General features: G+C 47.7%; 1 protein-coding gene across 1 annotated transcript in view; it reads right to left on the bottom strand.

The window, feature by feature from the left end:
* Positions 1 to 23610, bottom strand: part of BCAS1 (brain enriched myelin associated protein 1) — a gene marked incomplete at both ends in the record, with an annotated part of 90742 nt that extends 67132 nt beyond the window's left edge. Inside the window, 8 exons of the mRNA XM_080716487.1 lie at positions 2481 to 2615; positions 4582 to 4626; positions 7054 to 7209; positions 7320 to 7328; positions 11399 to 11464; positions 15390 to 15943; positions 21446 to 21521; positions 23539 to 23610. Of these exons, the coding sequence (XP_080572613.1) occupies positions 2481 to 2615; positions 4582 to 4626; positions 7054 to 7209; positions 7320 to 7328; positions 11399 to 11464; positions 15390 to 15943; positions 21446 to 21521; positions 23539 to 23610 (1113 nt within the window). The remainder of the gene's footprint in view (positions 1 to 2480; positions 2616 to 4581; positions 4627 to 7053; positions 7210 to 7319; positions 7329 to 11398; positions 11465 to 15389; positions 15944 to 21445; positions 21522 to 23538) is intronic.
* Between the last annotated feature and the right edge of the window lie 1000 nt (positions 23611 to 24610).

Here is a 24610-nt window from a genome sequence, read left to right as displayed (position 1 = left end):
GTTTATCATTTTAATAACGTGTTTTTCACTCTTTTGTAGACAACTGTACAATCAAAAGAGGGAAAGAGAGAAAGTATCCTAGGTACAGAGGTTAAAAACCCATGAACCCCACCAAACTGACGCATGGGTGAGATTTCACAGTATCTGCACAGTGTCTTCCCCACTTTAGTTTGCATTTTGATAAAAGCATAGGAAGTACCAGTGGAGGCGAGACCCTGCAGTCTGTGCATCCCTATTATTACGGAATTTTAGAAAAAGATGCTCCCCTTATGCCTCCCAGAAGTTCAGATTTCTGTTCTTCCTCCCCAACGTACCTGGGTGACAGGACGCAGTTTTGGGAGAGCCTAGAAATAGTAATATTGAACTCGCTGGGTGTGGTAGTGCACGGCTGTAATCTCAGTACTTGGGAGGCTGAGACAGGAGGATCACAGGTTCGAGGACTGCCGCAGCAACTTAGTGAGTCTCTTAGCAATCTAGCGAGACGCTGCTTCAAAACAAATAAAGTTTTTAAAAAGGTTCAGGCGGATTCCTTCCCCGAGGGCCAGGACCCGCTTCACTGGCGGTCACTAAATCGCCTCTGACATTCCGAAGTGACTGGGTCACTTTTTAACATCTCTCCACCGCCCCAAGATCTATCTCTTTTTCTCTCTTTCTTTCACTTTCTTTCTTTTCTTTTCTTTTTCATTTCTCTCCAGAACAAGATAACCCTGTACGGAAATTGAAGGGTGCCTTTATAATATAGCTTGATCTATATTCAGCTACCAGAACTTTCTATGGGGCTTTCATCTGCATGCACAATCCTGGGACTATCATATCCAGCTGGGGAAGTTTTTTTTTTAAAGTAAATTCATTCAACTCAGCGGAGAATGGTTTATATTTTACACAAATTCCCACACAGACCCGCTTCAGAGATTCTTATAATTGACGCCTCAGGCCCACACTGGCATCTTCTTGGACGTTAGAAGTATAATATTTTCAAAACTGACTTCATGGTGTCCCGACTTCCCCTCAGCATCGCTCTCTATTCGGTCATTGTTTCATTTTTATTGCTTTTTTTTTGCCCTTCCTGGGCTTTGATGTGGATTCAGTATGAGCTTTGTTAATACAAGAAATGAACGGAACACGTCGCATAAAGCAAGACCGTTAGACTGAAGTTAGAGGCAGGTCTCCCAACGTGCCAGGCGCTTCCCGACGAGAGTTTAGGTTGAGCATAAGTGTGTAAGTGCGGTATGACGTAACATTCACACGGCAAGTACCCGGGCTGCCCGCCTAACACCTGTGCGCAGGGACGGCTCGGCTTCCACCTTCTCCACTGTCTTTTTCACAAAGACAGGAAAGAAACTAGATTCATCACAGCTGGGGCGGTGAGATTGTCACCGCTGCTTTTATTAAACCATGTTACTGGTTCTGGTCCTCTTAGGAGGGCGATCCTGGTTTTCTTTCTTTCTTTCTTTCTTTCTTTCTCTTCTCTCTCTCTCTCTCTCTCTCTCTCTCTCCCTCCCTCCCTCCCTCCCTCCCTCTCTCTCTCTTTTTTTTTTTGCAGGTCTGGGGATGGAACCCAGGAGCATTTGACCTCCGAGCTCCACCCCCTGCCCTATTTTTTATTCTTTATTTTGAAACTGGGTCTCACTGAGTTGCGGAGGGCCTCGCTAAGTAGCTGAGGCTGGCCACGAACCGCGATCCTCCGGTCTCAGCCCCCCGAATGCCGGGATGACGAGCGTGCCCACTGCGCCCGGCTCTGGTTTTCCATACATGATGGGATCAGCGGATTCTTTTAAAGGGACTTTTAAATAGGAAATGGTCAATTTCAGTATAAAAATACCAAGTGATTAGTAGTAGTCTATCTAACACAAAGAGGGAAGGCGGTGTACGAATGACAAGTGACATTTGGGAAACACTGGGGAAGAATTATTTCAGAACCCTGGTCCACATTTGGAAAAACCTGCTCTCAGAGGTTTATAACTATGGTGACTTAATTCACTAATATTTGAGTCACATAGTATTTTTTTTTTTTTTTTTTGTGGTACTGGGGATGGAACCCAGGGGCATTCGACCTCCAAGCTACACCCCCAGCTTGATTTTTTATTTTTTCTTTTGAAACAGGGTCTCACTGAGTTGCGGAAGGCCTCACTAAGTAGCTGAGGCTGGCCGCGAACCTTGATCCTCCTGTCTCAGCCTCCTACATGCTGGGATGACAAGCATGCGCCACCACGCCCGGCTCCCCACCCAATTTTAACATTTTTTTTTTTTTAATTTTGAAAGGAGGTCTCACTAAGTTGCCGAGGCTGGCCTCCAACTCGCAATCCTCCTGTTTGGGCCTCCCAAGTATGGGGATTGCAGGGGTGCGTCACCACGCCGGGCAAGTCACATCCTTTCTAATTCCACTGTAACGAGCCCAGCCCGAGGCTGAGCGTGCCCCTCGAGGTGAAGACCAGGGTTCCGCTTCCTTCTCTCCTCCGAGGGTAACAGTGAGTACAGACCTTGTGCCTAAAGAACTTCCTGAAGGCGAGGCCTATCCTGGGGCTGTCCAGGCGCTTCTTCCTGCCGCCTTGTGCCTGGGTCTCAGCTGTCCTCGGACCCGCTCGCCCATCACAGACGCTCTCTGCTTTAGATGTCTTTCGGGCAATAGCAGTCACAGCTTAGAATTTTGTTTTGAAACAAAACCCACTCTTTCCCCCCTCTTGTTGCAAAGAACACAGGACACGCTTTGACATTAACCGCCGGCGTAGGACTTCTCATCCCAGCCCACCCGGGAGACACAACATGTCTTGAATTCTCCGTGATGGTTCGCAGGACACACTCGCCGGCACCGCCAGGCACACGTTGACTTTCGATGCGTGGCCCAGGTGAACACACCTCACGAAGGGAAACACCCTCGGGCCAAACCAATCACCCCACCATCCGGACTTGCTAAAGACAGTAACAGGACACCTACTAGGCTCTGACTATGGGACTTAAAATGTCCAAATGAAAACGAAGTAATAACTGCCCCCAAAGGAGAGCAGAGACCCCCTTCTCAGCTTTAAACATGCAAATGACACTCTCACACAGGAAAGAAAAGAAATAACCGCTGACGAGTGACTTCGTTTGGGGTCCTAGAGCCAAGACAAATATTGTCGCGGTGTAGCCTTCATTGTGCGACAGGGAGATGTCCTGGAAATACATTTTTTTCAGTGGGAGGAGAAAGTCCTCCAGCAGCCCAGCAATGCAATACACATGCAATTACGGCGTTCAACTGTCTTGGCCGTGAATATGGGGATGGAGATTCCCTACATTAGAACAGAGCTTTCTAGTTTATCCTGTGTGTGTGTGTGTGTGTGTGTGTGTGTGTGTGTGTGTGTGTGTGTATGTGTGTGTGCGTGAGAGAGAGAGAGAGAGAGAGAGAGAGAGAGAGAGAGAGTGTGTGTGTGTCTGGGGATTGAACCCAGAGACATTTTACCTCTGAGCTGTACCCCCAGCCCGATTCCATTTCTTAGTTGGAAACAGGGTCTCATGAAGTTGCAGAGGGCCTCACTAAGTAGCTGAGGCTGATCGCAAACCCGCGATCCTCTCGTCTCAGCCTCCCAAATACCGGGAAGACAAGCGTTATAAAGCACCGTTACACCTTCCTTCTGCCAGTCCTGAGGTCCGGCAGAGAGGAATTGTTATTGTTCCCATTTTACAGACGGGGAGGCCTGAGGTCAGACAGGTTCAGTAAGCTCCCGAGTCACAGGACCGAGCCCAAGGCAGGCCTTCGAAGTAAGCCTACGGTGCTGTTGGCAAGATGCCGCTCCTTCAAATACAAGCGACAGGCGTATGGGCCTGGTGAGGCCCTTTCTTTCGCCCAGTGTCTTCCAAAGCTTGTTCACTTATCGACAGGACTTTTATCTGTTACTGAGTTAAACTTCCCTCCTGGTTCTCAGGAAATGTAAACCAAGTTTCCATCAGAGATGGCCCTCCCTGCAGAGAGGAAATACCTCTCAGAAGGCAGTTGCCCAGAGCACATTTATTTTTAGGACGACCGGCTGGATTTCGGGGGAGACGCGGAGACCCCGGCCTTTCCAGGCTGCCCTCAATCCCCTCTAGCCCTTCCACTGGGCACGTGTCCCATGACAACCACTTTATTTCATAATCCCCTTTGCTGTAGAGATTTATCTTCGTCAAGTTACATGAAAACAAATAACACATTTAAACAAACTCCCAAACTCCAGCAGATGCCTCTGCTTTAAGTGGAATCTTTTTTTTTTTTAAACTATATTCCCTGGGTCTCTATACAACCAAAAGGACTAAGATGGTTACTTAATTATTACCACTTTGCTCTTATCGTATATAAAAATTTGGTTATTGTGATACAATTTCACCATCACCGGCCTAACTTTCACGCTTTCTACTAAAATCTTCATTGTAAAACCATTAACTTAAATAAAATATTTTAAAAGCAATCCAACAATACCACTAAGCCACCAACAATATAAGTACAGACGTGTGTTTTTATATGCATATAAAATATATATATGATATGTTATTCTAAATAAAAAGTACACACGAATCTAAATACAATTCTATGCACAAACCCAAACATACATGCTTCAAACTACTTACCGTGTCTTCTGAGTCTTTTTTTGTCTCAGCTTTGTTAGGCGAAACCTTAAAAGTTTGAGAAAAACCAAATGTTAAAATCATAGCTCTTTTGAGTGATTTTTAATTTAATTTAATTTAATTTTTTTTTTTTTTTTGGTGGTACTGGGGGTGGAACCCAGAGGCTTTCTACCTCCGGGCTATACTCCCAGATCTTTTTTATATTTTATTTGGAAACAGGGTCTCACTGAGTTGCTGAGAGCCTCACTAAGTAGCTGAGGCTGGCTTCGAACCCGTGCGATCCTCCTGTCTCCGCCTCCCAGGCGCGGGGATGACAAGCGTGCGCCACCACGCCCGGCTCAGAGTGATTTTTAATTTTATAGACACATAATAATTTTTTTTTTTTGGTACTGAGACTTGAACCCAGGAATGCTCTTGTGCCTTTGAGCCACAACTCTAGCTCTATTTTATATTTTAAATTTGGAAACAGAGTCTTGCTAAGTCGCTGAGGCTGGCCTCAAACCTGTGATCTTCCTGGCTCATCTTCCCAACGACTGGGCTGCAGGTGTGCGCCACCATGTCCGGCATAGATGCGTAATGTTTTAGAGGGATCTAGTAAAGCAAAGAAGGCACTAGGGAGTGCTTTTAGCTCAGGAGAAGCCCAAGATAATTAAACACGTTAAAAATTAATTTTTATAATTAAATGCATCACTTCCTATACACTCACCAAGAGTTTAACCACCTTCAAAGCTGACTCTTGCAAGGCCGCGGGGTTCATGTTGACTCTATTGTCACTCCAAACCCAGGTATGGGGCACATTCTGTTGATTTTATCATTTTATATTTTGAAGCTAGTCTTAATATTTGCATATAGCCCAAACACAGTAGGGCTGCTTAATCATTCATTCATTCATTCATTCATTCATTCATTCATTTCTTTGACTTTTTTTGTGGTACCGGGGATTGAACCCAGGGCCATTCTTCCTCTGAGCTACACCCCAGCCCAATTTTTTATTCTTTATTTTGAAACAGGGTCTCACTGAGTTGCAGAGGGCCTCACTAAGTAGCTGAGGCTGTCCGCAAACCGCGATCCTCCTGTCTCAGCCTCCCGAATGCTGGGATGATGTGCGTGCGCCACCACGCCCGGATTGTTTGGCTGTTTTTTGAGTGCCTGGCCCATGCCTGGCTACAGGCTGGTCAGAGATAAGCAAACGATACCAAGATGTGGTCCATGCCTCTTTAACATGGTAGATGCAGAGGTAACAAGAAAGAAAGTGATTCTACAGTGTTCAACTTGCCACTTAAATAATAGGGCGGCTGGGATAGGTCAACATCTCAAGGCAGTATTTTCCAATATCTTCTACGCTCAGTGACCATAAGCCATTCGATTGCAATAGAATTCGACTACAATGCACCTCATATTGCAGGGTGCGGGCACCACTGTTTACAGCACGGCTCCCCGCTTTAGGTCCCGCTCACCGAAAGTCTGATGAACACACTCCCTTACGAGGTGCTCTTGTCCCTGTCCCTCCTGTCCCAACTGTACCATACTGATAACAACTCAGTACGACATTTACATAGGCATCAGTCACTGGGCATGCTGGTGCATGCCTTTAATCCCAGCACTTGGGAGTCTGAGACAGGAGGACTGCAGGCTAGAGGTCAGTCTCAACAACTTAGAGAGACCATTCCAAAATGAAAAATGACAAAAGGCTGGGGGTGTAGTTCAGAGGTAGAATTCCCCTGGGCTCAACCCCAAGGACAAAAATAAATCCATCCATCCATCCATCCATCCACCCATCCACGAACCCATCGATCCATCCATCCATCCATCCATCCATTCATCATCCATCCACTCATCCATCCATGCATCCATGCATCCATCCATCCATCCATCCACCCACCCATCCACACACCCATCCATCCACCCACCCATTCACGTATCCATCCATCCATCCATCCATCCATCCATCCATCCACCCACCCACCCATTCACCCACCCATCCATTCACCCACCCATCCACGTACCCATCCATCCATCCATCCATCCATCCATCCATCCATCCACCCATTCACGTATCCATCCATCCATCCATTCACCCACCCATCCACGCATCCATCCATCCATCCACCCATCCACGCACCCATCGATCGATCCATCCATCCATCCATCCATCCATCCATTCATCATCCATCCATGCATCCATGCATGCATCCATCCATCCACCCATCCACCCACCCATCCACGCACCCATCCATCCACCCACCCATTCACGTATCCATCCATCCATCCATCCATCCATCCATCCATCCATCCATCCACCCACCCATCCACGTATCCATCCATCCATCCATCTATCCATCCATCCATCCATCCACCCACCCATCCACGTATCCATCCATCCATCCATCCATCCAATAACAATAAATATGCACTTTTCTTAGAATTAGTATCACTAGAATTTGGGGTAGGGGAAGAAAAAAACACACCACTTACCAGGGTTTTAAAGAAACTCATGATGGAATTATTGCTATCTGTGACTTCTGTCGCCTGGGCGTCCTCTTCCGTAACCTCCAGTCCTTCTGGGCCCCCAGGGACCGGGACGCTCGAGGTCGCGATTTCTCCTCTCGGTTGCTTGGCGTCAACTATGCCCTAGAAGCACGACAGACTTTTCACAGTTGCCACTTGTCGAATGTGGGCTCTCGGGTCCTGTTTTGGCCTCACCCCTCCCTTTCTCCCTTGCCCGCTAATTCCATCCATACTTCTTCTGCCTACGGGCGTGCGGAACAATCAGGAGCTTATGCAGGCCCTCTCCTCCCCTTCTCCCTCTCTCTAGCATATTCAGCCCTTGCAGTTGGTGGAGGGACGTTGTTCGGTGCCAGAGGGTAATAAACACAGCGGGGCAGTTTGCATTCCAAACAAAATCCCTTTTCTTCTAATTAGGCAAAGAGGTTGCACGAGACGCTCTGCCTCCCGGTCTCTGCGGATGCCCCTCGCTAGTGCTTTGTGCATTAGCCCCAGTGAAGGCCCTGCTCGCCTCCTTCAGCCCCATCAACCTAGAAATAGAAAAGTGCTGGGGTTTGAAAACAGCTCTTCAGCCGGGCATGGTGGCGCACGCCTGTCATCCCAGCATTCGGGAGGCTGAGACCGGAGGATCGCGGTTCGTGGCCAGCCTCAGCTGCTTAGCGAGGCCCTCTGCAGCTCAGTGAGACCCTGTTTCAAAATAAAGAATAAAAAGTAAGGCTGGGGGTGTAGCTCGGAGGTTGAATGCCCCTAGGTTCCATCCCCAGACCTGCAAAGAAAAAAAAGCAAAGAAACTTCTCTGCTATTTCCTAAGACTGCATGTGAATCAACAATAACTTCGACATTAAAAAGTCAAAATTAGAGCCGGGCATGGTGGCACACGCCTGCAATCCCAGGACTTGAGAGGCCAAGACAGGAGGATCGTAGGTTCACGGCCAGCCTCAGCTACTTAGTGAGGCCGTCTGCAACTTAGTGAGTCCTGTTTCCAAATAAAACAAATAAAATAGGGCTGGGGGTGTAGCCCAGAGGTAGAATGGCATTGGGTTTAATCTCTATTAACACACACACACACACACACACACACACACACACACACATACACACACAATCTAAGCTACATCCTCAGCCCTATTTTAATTTTTAGTTTGAAACAGGGTTTTGCTATGTTGCTGAGACTGTCCTCAAACCTGTGATCCTCCTGTCTCAGCCTCCCCAATACTGGAATCACAAGTGTGCACCACCATGCTCAGCTCATCCCTGCATTTTTAGCCTCTTTTCTGACTCCGCCCCGTTAATTCAAATGATCACTCTCCTCTCAACTTTTTCTCTCAAAACTTTTATTTCATAATTTCAAATTCTTTTTTCTTTTTGGTGCTGTGGATTGAACCTAGGGATGTTCTGTTTCTGGCTACATCCCTAATCTATTTAAAAAAAAATTTTTTTGAAACGGAGTCTCACTAAGCTGCTGAGGCTGGCCTCGAACCTGAGATCCCCAAATACTTAAGTATTTTATTCATATTCTTAGTTATACCCTGGAACTGTTAATTTCTTTCTTTCTTTCTTTCTTTCTTTCTTTCTTTCTTTCTTTCTTTCTTTCTTTCTTTCTTTCTTTCTTTCTTTCTTTCTCTTTCTTATTGTTAGTCTTCCTACCAGAACGAAAACCTCCATAAAGTGCACTGTTCTATATCATATTGGTATCTAAAGTGTGCTATTTCTGCGACAGAGATCACTCACGTTTGTTGAATGAACAAGTGAAACCCCGCCCCACCTTATTTACTGTCGAACATCCACTGATTGGTTCTCAGGCTGGGAGTACCCACAGTTTAGCAAGCAGACAGTCGCCTACATAGCTCCAACCGCGGTTAAGTGCTATAAAGAAATAAAGTAGTCAGACGCGGTGGCGCACGCTTGTCATCCCCGCGCTTGGGAGGCGGAGACAGGAGGATCGCGCAGGTTCGAAGCCAGCCGCGCTGGCTTAAGAGACCCTATTTCCAAATAAAAAAGTATACAAAATAGGTCTGGGAGTGTAGCCCGGAAGTAGAAGGGTTTCCAGGAACCCCAGTACCACCAAAAAAAAAAAAAAAAAAAAAGTAAAAGAAAGAAAAGAAAAGAAAGAAAGAAAGAAAGGAAGAAAGAAAAAAGAAAGAACGAAAGAAAGTAGTCTGATGGAAATATGGTCCTCAGCTCGGAATTCTAACACAAGCAAAATCGCCATGCATGTGTTCAATGAAACACAGCTGACATGGCTGCCCGGGAGGCGGTTCTAGGGAGGCCGGGGACCTGGGCCGGTGGGGAGTGGATCCCCCATCTCAGGAGACGGGCACCCTTCACTTCCTACTTGGAAATAAAGAACAAAACTTTCTATTTCTCAGGAATGTCGGAAATAAGGAATTCTAGATGAAAATATAGCTGTAAACTAGTATCAACTTAAAAATATAATCGAGAGCTGGGCATGGCGGTGCACGCCTGTAACCTCAGCATTTGGGAGGCTGAGACCGGAGGATCCTGGTTCCAGGCCAGCCTCAGCTACTTAGTGAGGCCCTTTGCAACTCAATGAGACCCTGTTTCAAAATAAAGAATAAAAATAGGGCAGTGGGTGTAGCTCGGAGGTAGAATGCCCCTGGGTTCCATCCCCAGAGGAGGTGACGGGGCCCTGGGGGCCGGGCTTTAGGGCCCCATCTAGGCAAGATCGAGAAGCTGGTCGGCAGGCGGCTGTATTCAATCCTTTGGGGTGGGGTGGATGGGGGTCTCCAGGAATCTAGTTAGAAAAGACCCTGGGGGGCTCCAGCGTCCAGACCATGAGGTTGACAACAGGAATCAAGGATTCCTGTTAGTGGCCAAGGATCAAGGAGGCTGAGGATCTGGAAGCCAAGTGTGGACAGTGTTTTAAGACGGCAGGTGTCCCTTGCTGTGTCAGTGAAACTGAGATCAGAGCTGCTTGGATACGCACGGAGTCTATGGGGACTTGACGGCCGCTTTGAAGGGAGGAGGCAGGTGCCACACTGAATTAAAAACATTGAGTTGTTGTGTGTGTGTGTGTGTGTGTGTGTGTGTGTGTGTGTGTATGTGTATACTGGAGTGTTTTTTTTTTTGTGTGTGTGTGTGTGTATGTGGTACCAAGAATTGAACTCAAGGGCATTCTACTTTTTATTTTTTGGTGGTACTGGGGTTCCTGGAAGCCCTTCTACCTCTGGGCTACACTCCCAGACCTATTTTTACATTTTTATTTGGAAACAGGGTCTCCTAAGCCAGCGCGCGCGGCTGGCTTCGAACCTGCGCGATCCTCCTGTCTCTGCCTCCCAAGCGCGGGGATGACAAGCGTGCGCCACCACGCCCAGCCCCCCCCAAGCCCAATTTTATTTTTTATTTTGAAGCAGGATCTCGCTGAGTTGCAGAGGACCTCAGGGGGTTGCTGAGGCTGGCTGTGAACCTGCGATCCTCCTGTCTCAGCCTCCCAAGTATTGGGATGACAAGCGTGCGCCACCACGCCCAGCTATACTGGAGACGGAACCCAGGGGCATTCTACTTCTGAGCCACAGGCCCAGTCCTATTTTTAATTTTGAAACAGGATCTCGCTAAATTGCCGAGGGTCTCACCAACTTGCCGAGGCTGTCCTCGAACCTTCAGTCTTCCTATCTCAGCCTCCCAAGTACTGGGATGACAGGCACGCACTGCCCCAGGCAGCGCAGAAGTATTCTCTGTATTTGTAACCTGAGTGAATTTGGGAGCAATGTTCTTATGACAACATCCCCTAAGCATTTATGTCTCTTTGTATCTGATACTCTCCTTGGACTAGGACCACGAATTCATCATTTCTGACTTGCATGAGGTTGGCACTTGAGTTATAATGGCAGGACTTAACTAAATTTGTTAAAGAAATATTCTTCTTAAATCGTCTGAAGCAGCCTATTGGCGTTACTCTATCCCCTGCCCCTCCCCTGGTCCCTCACAAGGCCCCTCTCGCAGCACCACGGGATGCTAGATTCTTTTTAATTAGTAAAGATCAGATTCTCTAGTTCACGGCCCCTTTGCGCGTGCGTGATGAATCTCATAAAAGCCCATCTTAGAGTCTGGCTCAGCGAGTGGGGGCGGGGGAGGGGAAAATCAAATCTTCTTTCTGTCAACCTGTTGGTTTTATTGAATCCTCTGGGGCACAGCATTTCTCTTTTCTCTGGCCCGCGTCGTAAATGGTCCGTTTGTTCATGAATTCTTGCCTTGTTTTAAGTGACGCTCTATGCTCTGAATGTCGTTTTCTAAGGCACAAAAATCAGATTGTCATCCGGAAAACACACACGATCTGTGTGTGCCCACCACGCACCGGCCGCATCTCGTCCCCGTTCATGGCCCTGCGGGTTCGCGGCTGGAACCCAGTCCAGTGAGGAGCCTGCGAGGCAAGCGGGGAGCAGGGCTCCCGGGGAGGGCCGAGCCCAGGGCAGAACTTCCCCCGAGAGTTCTCAATCAATACATTGACGCTATCTACGCATAATGTGGTACTCACACCAAGAAAGCCATTGATCGGGAAGCTGGATTCACGCCGCTTTCTGAGGCCCCGTATTCTCTTATTACATACAAACAGGTCCCCCACCCCAAATACAGAGCCGTGCAGTCAGAGATCAGAGGAGCAGCCTTAACAAATCAGAAGGCTATTGTGTGTGTGTGTGTGTGTGTGTGTGTGTGTGTGTGTGTGTGTGTGTTTGCTTAAAAATCCTTGTGGATAATGTATTTGAATAGCCATGAAGGACAAGTGGCCATTTTATATCGTTCTAATGTTTTATGTGTTCAGAGTACAGGGTGGGCACCGAGCAGCTCGCACCACAATGATGCCTCCATCAGCCAAGAGTGAAAGCTCGGAGTGGAACAAAATCAGAGACGGTTTCCATCGGTGAATCCGGGAAGCTAGCTCGGATGCAAAAAGAAAGATAGGTTGCAATTTTGGGGCAAATATATACCCACCTAAAAGTTTTGGGTATCATATATTATAAATCCCCATGCAGAAAGGAAGACAGATTGTAATTTGGGGGTATTATATCTACCTACCCCAAAGTATTGGGTATTATATGCTATATACCTCAATTATATACATCTATTAGATATACCCTGGTTGTGGGGTGTTTTATATATCCCTCCAAAGTATTAAAGTATTAAACCTTCCCAATGTCACCCTGGGCTTAACGACATTAGACACCTGTTATGGTTCCAAGACAAGGTCCACTTTCTTTTCTTTCTTTTTTTTCTGGTGGTACTGGGGTTCCTGGAAGCCCTTCTACCTCCAGGCTACACTCCCAGACCTATTTTATATTTTTGAATCAGGGTCTCTTATGCCAGTGTGGCTGGCTTCAAACCTGCACGATCCTCCTGTTTCTGCCTCCCAAGCGCGGGGATGACAAGCGTGCGCCACCACGCCCGGCCAAGCTCCACTTTCTGACTGAGATCTCTTCCCAGAACCCGTTCCATTCAAATCGAGGTGCCGTCTCCTAAGTATTTACTCCCAGCAAAGGGAGCTGAGTTAGTAAAGCAGGACTCTAAAGCCTTCCTGCGCTTTTCCAAGACGAGGAGGAGATGGAGCATTCTAGGCTCGTGATTAGACGCACGGGAGGATCAGTTGTCAGAGGTGGAGCTGGCGTGCCCCATGAAGTGGGAGATCTGCAGCCAGGCATGGGGGCGCACGCTTGTGATCCCAGCATTTGGAAGGATAAAACAGGAGGATTGCGGTTCGAGGACAGCCTCAGCTACTTAGTGAGGCCCTCTGCAACTCAGCGAGATTCTGTTTCAAAATAAAGAATAAAAGCCGGGCGTGGTGGGCACGCTTGTAATCCCCGTGCTTGGGAGGCTGAGACAGGAGGATCGCACGGGTTCGAAGCCAGCCTTGGCTACTTAGTGAGGCTCTCAGCAACTGAGACTCTCTTTCCAAATAAAATATAAAATAGGTCTGGGAGTGTAGCCTGGAGGTAGAAAGCCCCTGGGTTCCACCCTCAGTACCACCAAAAATAAAATAAAATAAAATAAGAATTTAAAAAGGGCTGGGGATGTAGCTTGGAGGTAGAACGTCCCTGGGTTCCATCCCCAGTACCGCAAAAAAAAAAAAAAAAAAAAAAAAGGATATTTGGATGAAACACGAGACCCCATGCAAAGGTGGGTAAAACGAAGACCCTCCCCCTTCTTTTCCCATAAATCACAATATTTTTCTAATTCGAGCGAGGGATTGGCTTTCGATGACTATGTGACAGAAAGAGGTGACTGCCAGAAGCCACGGCCTCAGAATGATGTTAGGACTCTCTGGCCAATGGTGGAAAGTCCGGTTTCTGAGCTCAGGGAGGGCGCCTGGCTCGTGCTGGACGCACCGGTCCCCGGCAGCGAGGTGACTCTCCGGGTCTGGACAGGCTCCAGCGTTACTCCTGGAGAGCCCGGGCTCCTCATGCCGCAAACACAGGTTTACTCAGGCCTGTTTCTCTCTGATCACCAAACGCCATGGGTAGAGGGCCTGTGCCTCTTCCCCTACGTGGCCCTGTGCCCTCCTGCGCCCGGTACAGTGCCACCCTTGGTAAAGAACTCACCCCTGGCTACGTGGGAAGGTTTACTTCTAATTATACAAAAGATATTTGGTTGGCTTCTTGAAGTGGTACAGTTTGGGAAGTGGCTATTTGAAGCGAATTGTTTTTGATATGGGGCAGACCCCAGGGGCATTACTACCTCTGAGCTACACACACCCATAGCCCTTTTTATTTTTTTATTTTGAAACAAGGTCTTGCTGAGTTGCTAAAGGTCTCCCCAAGTTGCTGAGGCTGGCCTCTGACCCGCTATTTTTGGTCTCCCAAGTACTGGGGTTATAGGTGTGTGTTACCATACCAAGTTTGAAGGAAAAAAATTTTTTTTTTAAACTTTTGAAAGGAATTTTTTTTTTTTTTTTGGTGGTACTGGGGTTTCTGGAAGCCCTTCTACCTCCGGGCTACACTCCCAGACCTATTTTTTATACTTTTTTTATTTGGAAACAGGGTCTCCTAAGCCAGCGCGCGCGGCTGGCTCGAACCTGCGCGATCCTCCTGTCTCTGCCTCCCAAGCGCGGGGATTACAAGTGTGCGCCACCACGCCCGGCTGAAAGGAATTTTTAAAATGATCCCTTTTAGCCAAAAATTGGGAGAAAGAGCAAGAATGTCGATAGGAGAATCTCAAGCCTCAGCCTTATTATCTTTTCCCCAATTCAGAGTTTTCAACTGGTGACCGATAGTCACAACATGATTCCTGACGCCGCCCCGGATCATTATGACCACAGGTTAACGTGACACTCATTTTCATTAAGAAAAAAATTAATGCGTGCACAGTGCTTAGAACAGAGGCTGGCATACAGTAAGCGCTCAATAAATGGCAGCCAGTGTTATTATCAGTACCTTGGCAGTAAATATATCAATACATTGTTATTAAGACAGACATATGGACAGCAGTGATATTTAGCCATGTCATAAAAAAAAAATACTGAGCCCATCTAGTGTTTTTCTGGTTCTAAACTGAGCGACAGCCCCTTAACGTTAGACCTAAGTTTTTAAAAATATTGTTATTTAAAAATGTCAGTTAGCCAAGAAAAAGAGTGCCTTCAAAGTATAATGTATCAACTTCGATTTCCTTCTACATTCACGGAGTTCTTTTCCTGCCCTGAATACAAACAACCTCTTTGAAGGATAAATGTTAAATGCTCTTTTTAATGTCGGAAAAGCTTGCCTTTCTTGGCTCAGGAAAGAAAGCGACGGATTCAGGATACCTCCGTTTCAAAGAAAAAAAAAATCTAATTTTTACAAAAGCATTACTCTGGCATGTTGGGAAATAATTAGGACGTAAATAGCCTGCCCAGAGCCGTAAACCCATACCTAAACGCCAGCGATAGTTAAAGATCAATGGGGACCCTTACGTGGAAGGAATGTAGTGGTCCCAGGTAAACCCCGTCACCACGCGCCTGTCACATGCGCTCCCGAGACCAGGCAGGGCATTTAAGTCTTCAGGAACCATTTTTATTCCACTAATGCCTGTCTGTCCAGACTTTATTGATCATAAACGCAATCTGTCTGCCTCTGGCTCTGAGCAGCGGGAGGGCGAATCCATCTGTATGCAACGCACCTCCTCTTCCCTTCTACACCAAACAGATGTTACAGCTGTTACTGTTTCCCAAGCAGATGTTCTGGGAGTCGCCGCCCCGCCTGCGCTATCTGCGCTAGAGGGGTGGACGCCTGACACCTTGCTAGGACCTGAGGTGCGTATAGGGCGACATCTGTCCCGGCAGATGTGCTGTGTGGGGGGACAGGGGTCCCTGGGACACTCACCTTTCCTGTGTGGACAGCATCGCTGGGTCCTGACCCTCCAGGAACCTCCTGGGTCTCCTCTCGATCCTCTCCACTCCTGGTTTGTTGCGGGTCGTCAACCGCTGTCTTCTTGTCTTGTCCCTTGTCCAACTTGAAGAATCTGTCCAGAAAGCCCACAGCGTCCCTGGGCTTGGAGGGTGCGGCTGTCCCTGCCTCAGGTGCGTGGTGGGCAGAGCCGGCCGGGGCCGGGGTGGGCGCGGGGCTTTTATCCTCCACCCGGCCCGGGCCAGGTGCCCCTGCTCCCGGAAGCGGAGGCTGCTCACTCGGTCCTTTGTTCCCGGGGGCTGTGTCTGGGCTGACATCAAGCTGAGCTGATGAATCCGTGCCTTGGTCTCCGGTACGCCCTGGTACAGGCCGCGAGAATGTCAAGAAAAAGCGAGATTTCGCAGCTGGGGCCTCGGGGCTGGCCTCTTTCCCAATATTCTCCCCGTTAGCCTGGGCCATGGCGCGGCTCTCCGGCGTCTCGGGGGAAGAAGTGGCCACATTGTCTTCCTGGAGACTGATTCCCAGATCGACTGTAAATGCAAACATAAGCAGCGGTTATTCAGCCGGCCAGGAAACTCTGGGGCGAATGATGGAGTCCGGGCGGGGGGTGCACAAAAGCCGGCTATGGGCGCTGTCTTGTTCTTAGACGCCTGCTGCCCCGCTCTTCTTGGAGGCGGCCATTGCCAGGTCACTAGCGGCGGGCACTGCAGGCGTTACACTCAGCCTTAACAACTGTCCCTTTTATCTTCTGTGGGCCCCGTGGGAAGCAGGACGGTGGTAGAGAACTTGGGAGCCACAGCGATATCTTGAAACCTTAGCACTGCCGTCCGCAGGGGTCAACCTTTCTTTATAATGGGGATCCCTGGAACCAGGTCTGGTGGCGCACGCTTGTCATCCCGGTACTTGGGAGGCTGAGACAGGAGGCTCTCAGGTTCGAGGACAGTCTCAGCAGTAGCTAGACTCTAATAACCTAGGAGACCCTGTTTCAAAATAAGAATAAAATAGGGCTGCAGGTGTAGCTCAGAGGTAGAATGCGTTTGAGTTCAATCCCCAGAACCATACACATGCACAAAAATAATAAATATAAACTTCTGGGAAGATGGCGACCGAGAAAAGCGGGGCTTAAGAGCCCCGCTAACAACCAATCTCCATTACCACAAAATCAGCGCCTTTCATAGCCAGAAAACACCATCACCAGAGAAACAAAAAAATCACCAGGCTCCAGAGAGAAAGCGGACTGAGAACAGAGCTCAGAGCCACAGAGGAGATACACCGGCCTCACGCCTGAGGACGTGGCAGCAGTGCCATACTGCCGGCGGCAGCGGCGACTTCACCGGACGGCTACAACAAGCCGAGGTGAGCCGCTGTGGAACAGCCAGGCGGGATTTCTCGGCGCAGGTAAAATCTAAAGCTCCCAGTGGCTGAGCTCAGCACACGCTGCAGGGATTCAGAGTGGAAATCAAAACCAAGAAGAAATACGCCAGCCTCACGGCCGAGGGCATGGCAGCGGCGCCATATTGGCACTGGCGGCAGCAGCAGCGAATTCAACGAGTCCAGTACAGCTAAATCTGCGTACTCAAGAACAGTGAGTCAAATTGCGGGCCACAGAGGAGAAATCCCAGTACTGTACTCCCTGGGACTTGACCCAGTGGGGGAGTGGCGGTGGCAGAGATATCACACCATAGGAGAACGTGCAACCTGGCACCCCCCACAGTCTAAAGCAGCCTCTATCGACTCCCTGGGTCGGAGACTGTGATACAACCCAGTAAAGGAGTAGTGGGGTCTGAGATACTACAGACTCGAGATCCAGAACACCTTAAGTGAAGTCATAGTGACCCAAGGGAAGAACCCAGAGAAGGCACAAACTTCCGAAATCATGGGAAAGAGGAATAATACTGGAGCAATGAATGCCCACAACCCCACATCAGAACCCGATAAAACAGAAAATCAGAGATTTCTAGAAGATCAAATCAGGAAAATAATTGTAGAAATAATAGAGGTGCTTCGAAAAGAACTCAGAGAGAGCCAAAAAGAGATAAAGGATGCAATTAATGAAGTAAAGGCCTCAATTCAAATAACAAACAACCGATTAGAACACATGGAGAACAGAATCTCGCTCTTAGAAGATGATCATTCCAAAAATGAACGCATAGTTTCTAATCTAGAAAAAAATATCCGACAGCAGGAATCTGATATTGAAGAAATATGGGCCCATTTTAAGAGAGCTAACCTAAGAATAATTGGAATAGAGGAGGGAAAAGAAAGTGAAACCAAAGGGATCAACAATCTCTTCAAGGAAGTAACAGCAGAAAAATTTCCAAACAGAGCAAGAGGTTGATACACAGGTCCAGGAAACTTATAGAACTCCCTTTAGACAGGATCAGAGAAGAGGATCCCCACGCCACATAATTGTCAAAATGACCAATGTGGAAGCCAAGCAGAGAATCTTAAAGGCAACAAAAACAAAGGGCCAAGTGACATTCAGAGGCAAACCAATTAGAATCACTCCAGACTTCCCAAACCAAGTCATGAGAGCCAGAAGGGCTTGGAGTAACATATTCCAAACTCTGAAAGAAAACAACTTCCAGCCAAAAATTTCCTACCCAGCAAAACTTTCTATCAAATTAGATGGAAAAATAAGAAGCTTCCATGACAAACAGAAACTGAAGGAATTTTTGTCTTCAAAACCAGCACTAGAGAAAATACTCAAAGAGATTAACTACAAAGAAGAAATAGATAACACACACCAGAACCAGAGAAATAAGATTTTCCATCCAACAGACAACTAAGATTGGTTATCTGTGGAGATTCATTACTTATGTTAGTCTTTTACCTGTCTCTAAATGGTATTGTTTGCCTTTATTGTTGTTAATTTTTAGGATTTCTAGTTGGAATATTAATATACCTTCAGATATAGCATTTGGAAATATTTTATCCCATTCTATCAGTAACTGTTAACTCTGTTTACATTGTCTTTGGATATACAATATTTTTTTTATTTTTTAGGGAGTTTGTATACTCTTCTGTTGCCTGTGCCATTGAAATCATATCCAAGAAATCACTGCCAATTTCAGTATTGTGAGGTTTTATGACCCAGATTTTCTCCTAAAAGTTTATAGTCTTAAGATTTATATTTAGGTCTCTTATCTATTTTGAGTTAATATTTGTATATGGGATTAGGTAAGGGTCCAACTTTATTCTTTTCCATGTAATTATTATGTTTCAACAATATTTAGTTAAAATATTATTATTTCTACCACCAAATGTTCGTGGAAACCTTGTCAAAAATAACTTGACAATATAGGGAAGAATTTAGCTCTAGGCTTTTATTTAACTCCAATGGTTTATATATCTGCCTTTAGAATAGTACTACACTGTTTCAATTATTGTAGCTTTATATGGTTTGAAATCAGAAAATATATATCTTCTAGCTTTGTTCTTTTTCAAGATCGTTTTGGGTATCTAGAGTCCATATTCCATATTAGGATAGAGTTTTTTTCTGAAAAATAAATATATAAATATATGATAGTTTCACATAAAAAAAAACAGAAAAAAATATTCTCTGGTAAGAAAGAAAGTAAAAAGAAATATTGAAATGTTATCTTTAAGTCATCAAAAGCTTGGTATCAGACAAATGAAACTGTTATGTGAGATTATCATTGTTAATTTTGGATAAATTGCTATAATACTAGATGTCAACTACTAAGCCAAGCATGGGAGGGAGGGATGGGGAGGGAATGGGGTGGGGATCGGGTGGGGGCTGACTGGGCGATGTGTGCATGTATGTCTACAAAAGTTTGTATCCCACTATGATGTATGAATACAGTGCACCAATAAAAAAAAATATATATATATATTTTTGATGATGCCCATGACCTCCTCCACTGTGATGTCTCTAGACGGTGCCCAGTGTCTCCTGGGGATAATCACTCACATTTAGAATATCTATCTGAATCCAAGTTATTTTATTTCCTCTGCCTCCACTTGCTGGTAAAATGAGACAAGTCAAAGAACCTACCTCGTATCGTACATTTTTTAAAGACGATTATTTTTGAAGCCCATAGGAGGGTGAAATACAACACCCTCAATGAATGCCACGTACATCAGCTGGCATCAGCAGCATTCAGAAATGAAACGCTGACCCAGAGAGGTCGAGCGACCGTCCCGAGGCTGCCCAGTGAGTGGGGAGCAGCCGAGCGGGCAGAAACCACTCCGAACTCCATGTTCTGTCTATTACTCTAAGACTTATGTTAGCATGGAATGTTAAGAGTACCGAAGCCAGACGTGGTGGCGCATGCCTATGATCCCAGTACTTTGGGAGGCTGAGACAGGAGGATCACAGGTTTGAGGCTAGCCTGGGCAACTTAGTGAGACCCTCACCAATTTAGTGAGACCACGGTTCAAAAACAAACAAACAAACAAACAAACAAATAAATAAAAGGGGCTGGGTGTATAGCTTGGAGGTAAAATGCCTCTGGGTTCAATCCCCAGTAACACACACACACACACACACACACACACACACCCTGGCCCCCAGGCCTGGAGGGCCAGAGGCAGGATGCTAGCTAGTGCACCACGCAGGATGCACGCTCCATCTCCTCACAGGGAAGTTGGCGTCCAGTGTCCACCTACTTTACTCTCTGTCTTGACTGAAATGCTTCCTCCGTCAGGTCCTTTGCTATAAAGCCGTGTGACAGTCGTGGGGAAGAGGGGAATAGTGAGAATTTTGGAATAAGCATTAAAGATGGCGGCTCTCTATTGCTAAGCTGTGCGATCCTGGGCAAGTCCTCAACATCCCGGAGCTTCTTTTTCTATTTTTCGATGGAGGCCAGAAAGAAGGAAAGGAGCTACTCCAGTGGTTTATGGCCATAAACGTAAGTGCTCTTGGAAGTCTGAGAACGATGAGATAGACAGGAAAGCCATTTGGTCCTCAGAAGTATGAAACTCGGAGACAGAAGTTTCAGGGACAATTAAGCGCTAGGTCCTCTCAGTCAAAGCAAGAAGCGTGTCATGGTGGCGCACGCCTCGAATCCCAGCACTGGGGAGGCAGAGACAGAAGGATCGCAGGTTTGAGGCTGCCGCCAGCAAGAAGCAGGATTGAAAGGAACCCAGCGAGACTGTGTTTCAAACAGAACAAAACAAAACAGAAAAAGGGGCTGGACGTGTAGCTCAGAGGTAGAATGTTTCTGGGTTCGATTCCCAGTGCCACATGGGAAAGAAAGAAATATATGAGAGAGAGAGAAGGAGAGAGAGGAGAGAGAGAAGGAGAGGAGAGAGAGAAGAGAGAAGCAAAAACATGAGCCTCCCTCAGAGTTCCGTTCACTATTCACACACACACACACACACACACACACACACACACACACCTGTATCACAATATTCAGAAGTTCTGAGGAAGGTGGTTGTGCTCACGTACGTGCCAGAGCTGACTCGCCAGGGCACCCCGCAGCGCCGCCGGTCCAGACTCCCCGATGGCTCCCAGGTGGCCGCCGAGGAGCCCTGTGTGGTGCAAGCGCAACCCCACGCCTGCCAGCTGGGGCCTCCCCCAAGGAGCTGGAAGCGGTCTGTCCCCCCTCTGTGCTCAGAAGAGACCAGGACTGTCCTGGGTTGAATCGTCTCCTCCTAAAGACGCGGTGCTTCGAACTCCCCGGGAATCCGAGCGTAGGTCACCAGCATGGTTTTGACCCCAGGAGGACCATCTCCTTATAACAGGGGCTCGGACTCAGGCGAGCAGGGAGAGTGCTGTGTGGAGACCATGCGCTCCCAAGCCAGGGGGAATGGCTGGGAGGAGGCCCATCCCGCCGGCCCCAACTCGGGCCTCCACCCGGCACAGTAAGAAAGAAATTGTCGTTTAAGCCCACCGTTGGGTCGGCTCTCTTACGGCCACCCCAGGAAATGAGTCCCAGCGAGCTTCGGAAGGGAGCCCTGGCTTCCCTTTTCTATTTTTGTACGCCTTCACAGGGCAGCTCGAGTAGCTGAGAAGCTTCTGAAAAGCTCTAGTACCAGGAGCGGCCGCCCCGCGTGATACTGACCTTCGTCGTAGTGTGTAAAGGAGTGAGTCGACACAATCACCGGGACACCGTTCTGGTCACACGCACTGTTGGGTACCACCTGGAATGAAATGAAACAGGTGTCGCTATTTATTTATTTATTTATTTATTGGTGGTGCTGAGAATGAAACCCAGGGGCATTTTTACTTCCGAGCTACATCTCAGCAATATATATATATCTTTAAGATCGCAACCTCTTTCTAACCTTAGAGCCCGCCCTGACTTTTTTCATTTTCTGTTATTGAATAGAGATATTTTAAAAAGTATACACACATATGTAGGTTCACATGGGAAGAAAAACAGTCGCGAACAAATGTTATATAATGTCATTTTGGCAATAAAATAAATTGAACCCCTAGTAATTAACATTGAGTATCGTTTACTTGTCAAGTGTATTTAAATTGAGCCCCTAATAACTGACATTAATTGAATATTATTTACTTGTTAAGTGTGTTTTACATAAAGTATCTTATTTTGCTATCACTGTGTGTGTGTGTGTGTGTGTGTGTGTGTGTGTGTGTGTGTGGCACTGGGGATTGAATCCAGGAGTGTTTTATTTCTAAGCTTCCTGTCCCATCTTGGGAGTAGTACTGGGGATTGAACCTAGGGGAATGCTAGCTTTGAACTATTCCCCCCAGCCCTTTTATTTTTAATTTTGAGACAGGGTCTTGCTAAGTTGCTGAGGCTGGCCTCAGACCTGGGATCCTCCTGTCTCAGCCTCTCAAGTTCTGGGATGACAGCTGTGCACCATGACGTCTGGCTTACATGCCTTTTCTTTTTCTTTTTTGTTTCTTTTTCTTCTTTTTTTTTTTGTTTTGGTGGTACTGGGGGTTCCCGGAAGCCCTTCTACCTCCGGGCTACACTCCCAGACCTATATATATATATTTTTTTGAAACAGGGTCTCTTAAGCCAGTGGGGCTGGCTTTGAACCGGCCTGATCCTCCTGTCTCCGCCTCCCAAGCGCGGGGATGACAAGCGAGGCCACCACGCCTGACTTACATGCCTTTTCTCAGTCCCTGGCTCCTGGAGACCCGATGTCGGGAGCCGAATTAGCTGGAATAAGAATCATTTGGGAAGCTTGAAAAACAACCTGGGGGATGAACACCTGAGACCTAAGATTGCAATTTTAGTCGATGTCAGGTGGGGCCCGAGGTTCCAAAGCACCTCGGCTAACGATGCCGTGGTGCATCCAGATTTCAGGCCCGTTGTTCTCGTTGATATGTGAGGCTTTCTTTTAAGTCCAGCCTCCCGTTTTGAGCGGGGAATCCCTCTGCTCGGGCCAGTACCAGTTCTTAGGCCATCTCCAGTGGGGGTTTCCACGTTAAGGCTCCAAGGCTTAAACTGAATTGAAAGAAAACAGCTCCGATGGTAGAAATTTCGGCTTTTTGCTTTCCGGGTAGAAAAGAGCCGAGGAGAAATGATTGTGTGTCCTGCGCCTTCTAAGGCCGCAGATCCCACCCTGGCCGCAGGTTCCGACAATGAGAAGCTTTGAAGCGTGGGGCTCCTGGTTCCTTCCGTCTCCAGGGCTACACGGCACCCCAAGTCTCCCAGCTGAGATCTGGAACCACTGAGTTGAAGCTGGGGTCCCCACCGTCGGCGCTGTGAACATTTGGGGCGAATTCTTTGCCACAGAGCAGCCTCTGAGCCGCGAGGTGTTTACCAGCAGCCCTGGCCTCTGCATGTTATATGCCAGAACTATTCGGTTCCTGAGAAGGGGCTACCAAAAATATCCCAGGAATCCCCAGGGGTCGCCAAGGGGACCCTACAAAATCCTACAGCTGAGAACCCATCCGGGTGTAGGCACAAATGGGCCTCCTAGGATCAGCGGTGGAGGTCCTTCTAGTCGCGGGGCCAGAGGCGCCCACCTGCAATTTCTGATTTGATCTTAAGAGGGGCCCTAACACCTGCAAATTCACCAGCTCCGAGATGGACTCCAGAGATCTGAGAATAGCCGGATGCCCGTGAGAACAGCGGCCTGCCCGGCCATCTGTCTGGTGAGCACCGGGCCGGCCACTGCCCCTCTCCCCGAGTCTCCCTCCTGGTGACCGATGTCCCCGTGACCGTGACAGTCCTACCTTATTAGTGCCAGCTTCTGAGTCCAACTCCGGGTCTTCGGCTCTTTGCGGAACACTCATTTGGTTCCCCATCGTTCCTGCAAGAGAGAAATGGGGAGAGAGAAAGAAATCAGACGGAGAAGTCTCACAGCTGCAGGGAAGCCGAGGTGCAGAGGCGGAGCGGTCCTCCCAGATGTGTCCTCGTGGCTCAGGTTAGACCCAGTTGCTTGTGTGTAATTTGGGGAATGAGAAAGGATTTTACACCTTTAGAAGTCAAGTCAAATGCAGCTCCAGTTTTCAATTGCATTTCAGTGTGTGTGTGTGTGTGTGTGTCTCTGTGTGTGTAACTGTTATTATCATGGAAAGTATATTCAGGGTCAAACATGTTTTTAGTTTTTTAGTTGGATTCCTAGCTATCATATCAAGAAGGCTTTAGCAGAAAAACAATCGAAATAATGTTTATAATCTTTAGCTTCCTCTGATGCTCAAACTAAATTAGTTCCCATGAAAACCTCTCATAGGGCTGGACGTGGGGGCACACGCCTGGAATCCCGGTACTTGCGAGGCTGAGCAGCTATTGCTGGGCCGGGCACGCGGGCTACCGCAGTGAACTGAGGTGATGAGGCTTATTGAATTCACAGAGCTGAAATGTGCCAGGTGGATGGATAATAAACAAGCAGGCAACCCACAGACGGGCGGCTGGGAATGTGCAAGGCGTGGTGCTTACAGGTATGGAGCGTACCTCGGGGCTGCCCGGCCTCGAGTCCTGCCTTCCCCTGCGGTGCCTTTGGGAAGGTTGGCCAGGGTCTCTGTGCCAACGTGCAGTGGGGACTCCACGCGTTAACCCTTCTAAAGTGGTTAGAGAGCCGGGCGTGGCGGCGCACGCTTGCAATCCCAGCGCTTGGGAGGCTGAGACAGGAGGATCGTGCGGGTTCGAAGCCAGCCTCAGCTACTTAGGCTCTCAGCAACTTAGTGAGACTCTGTTTCCAAATAAGTATAAAGTAGGTCTGGAAGTGTAGCCCGGAAGTAGAAAGCCTCTGGGTTCAACCCCCAGTACCACCAAAAAATAAAAAATAAAAAATAAAGTGGTTAG

Source organism: Muscardinus avellanarius (genome assembly GCF_963383645.1).
Source record: "Muscardinus avellanarius genome assembly, chromosome: 19".
NCBI lineage: Eukaryota > Metazoa > Chordata > Mammalia > Rodentia > Gliridae > Muscardinus > Muscardinus avellanarius.
This window is presented reverse-complemented; position numbering and strand designations above follow the sequence as displayed.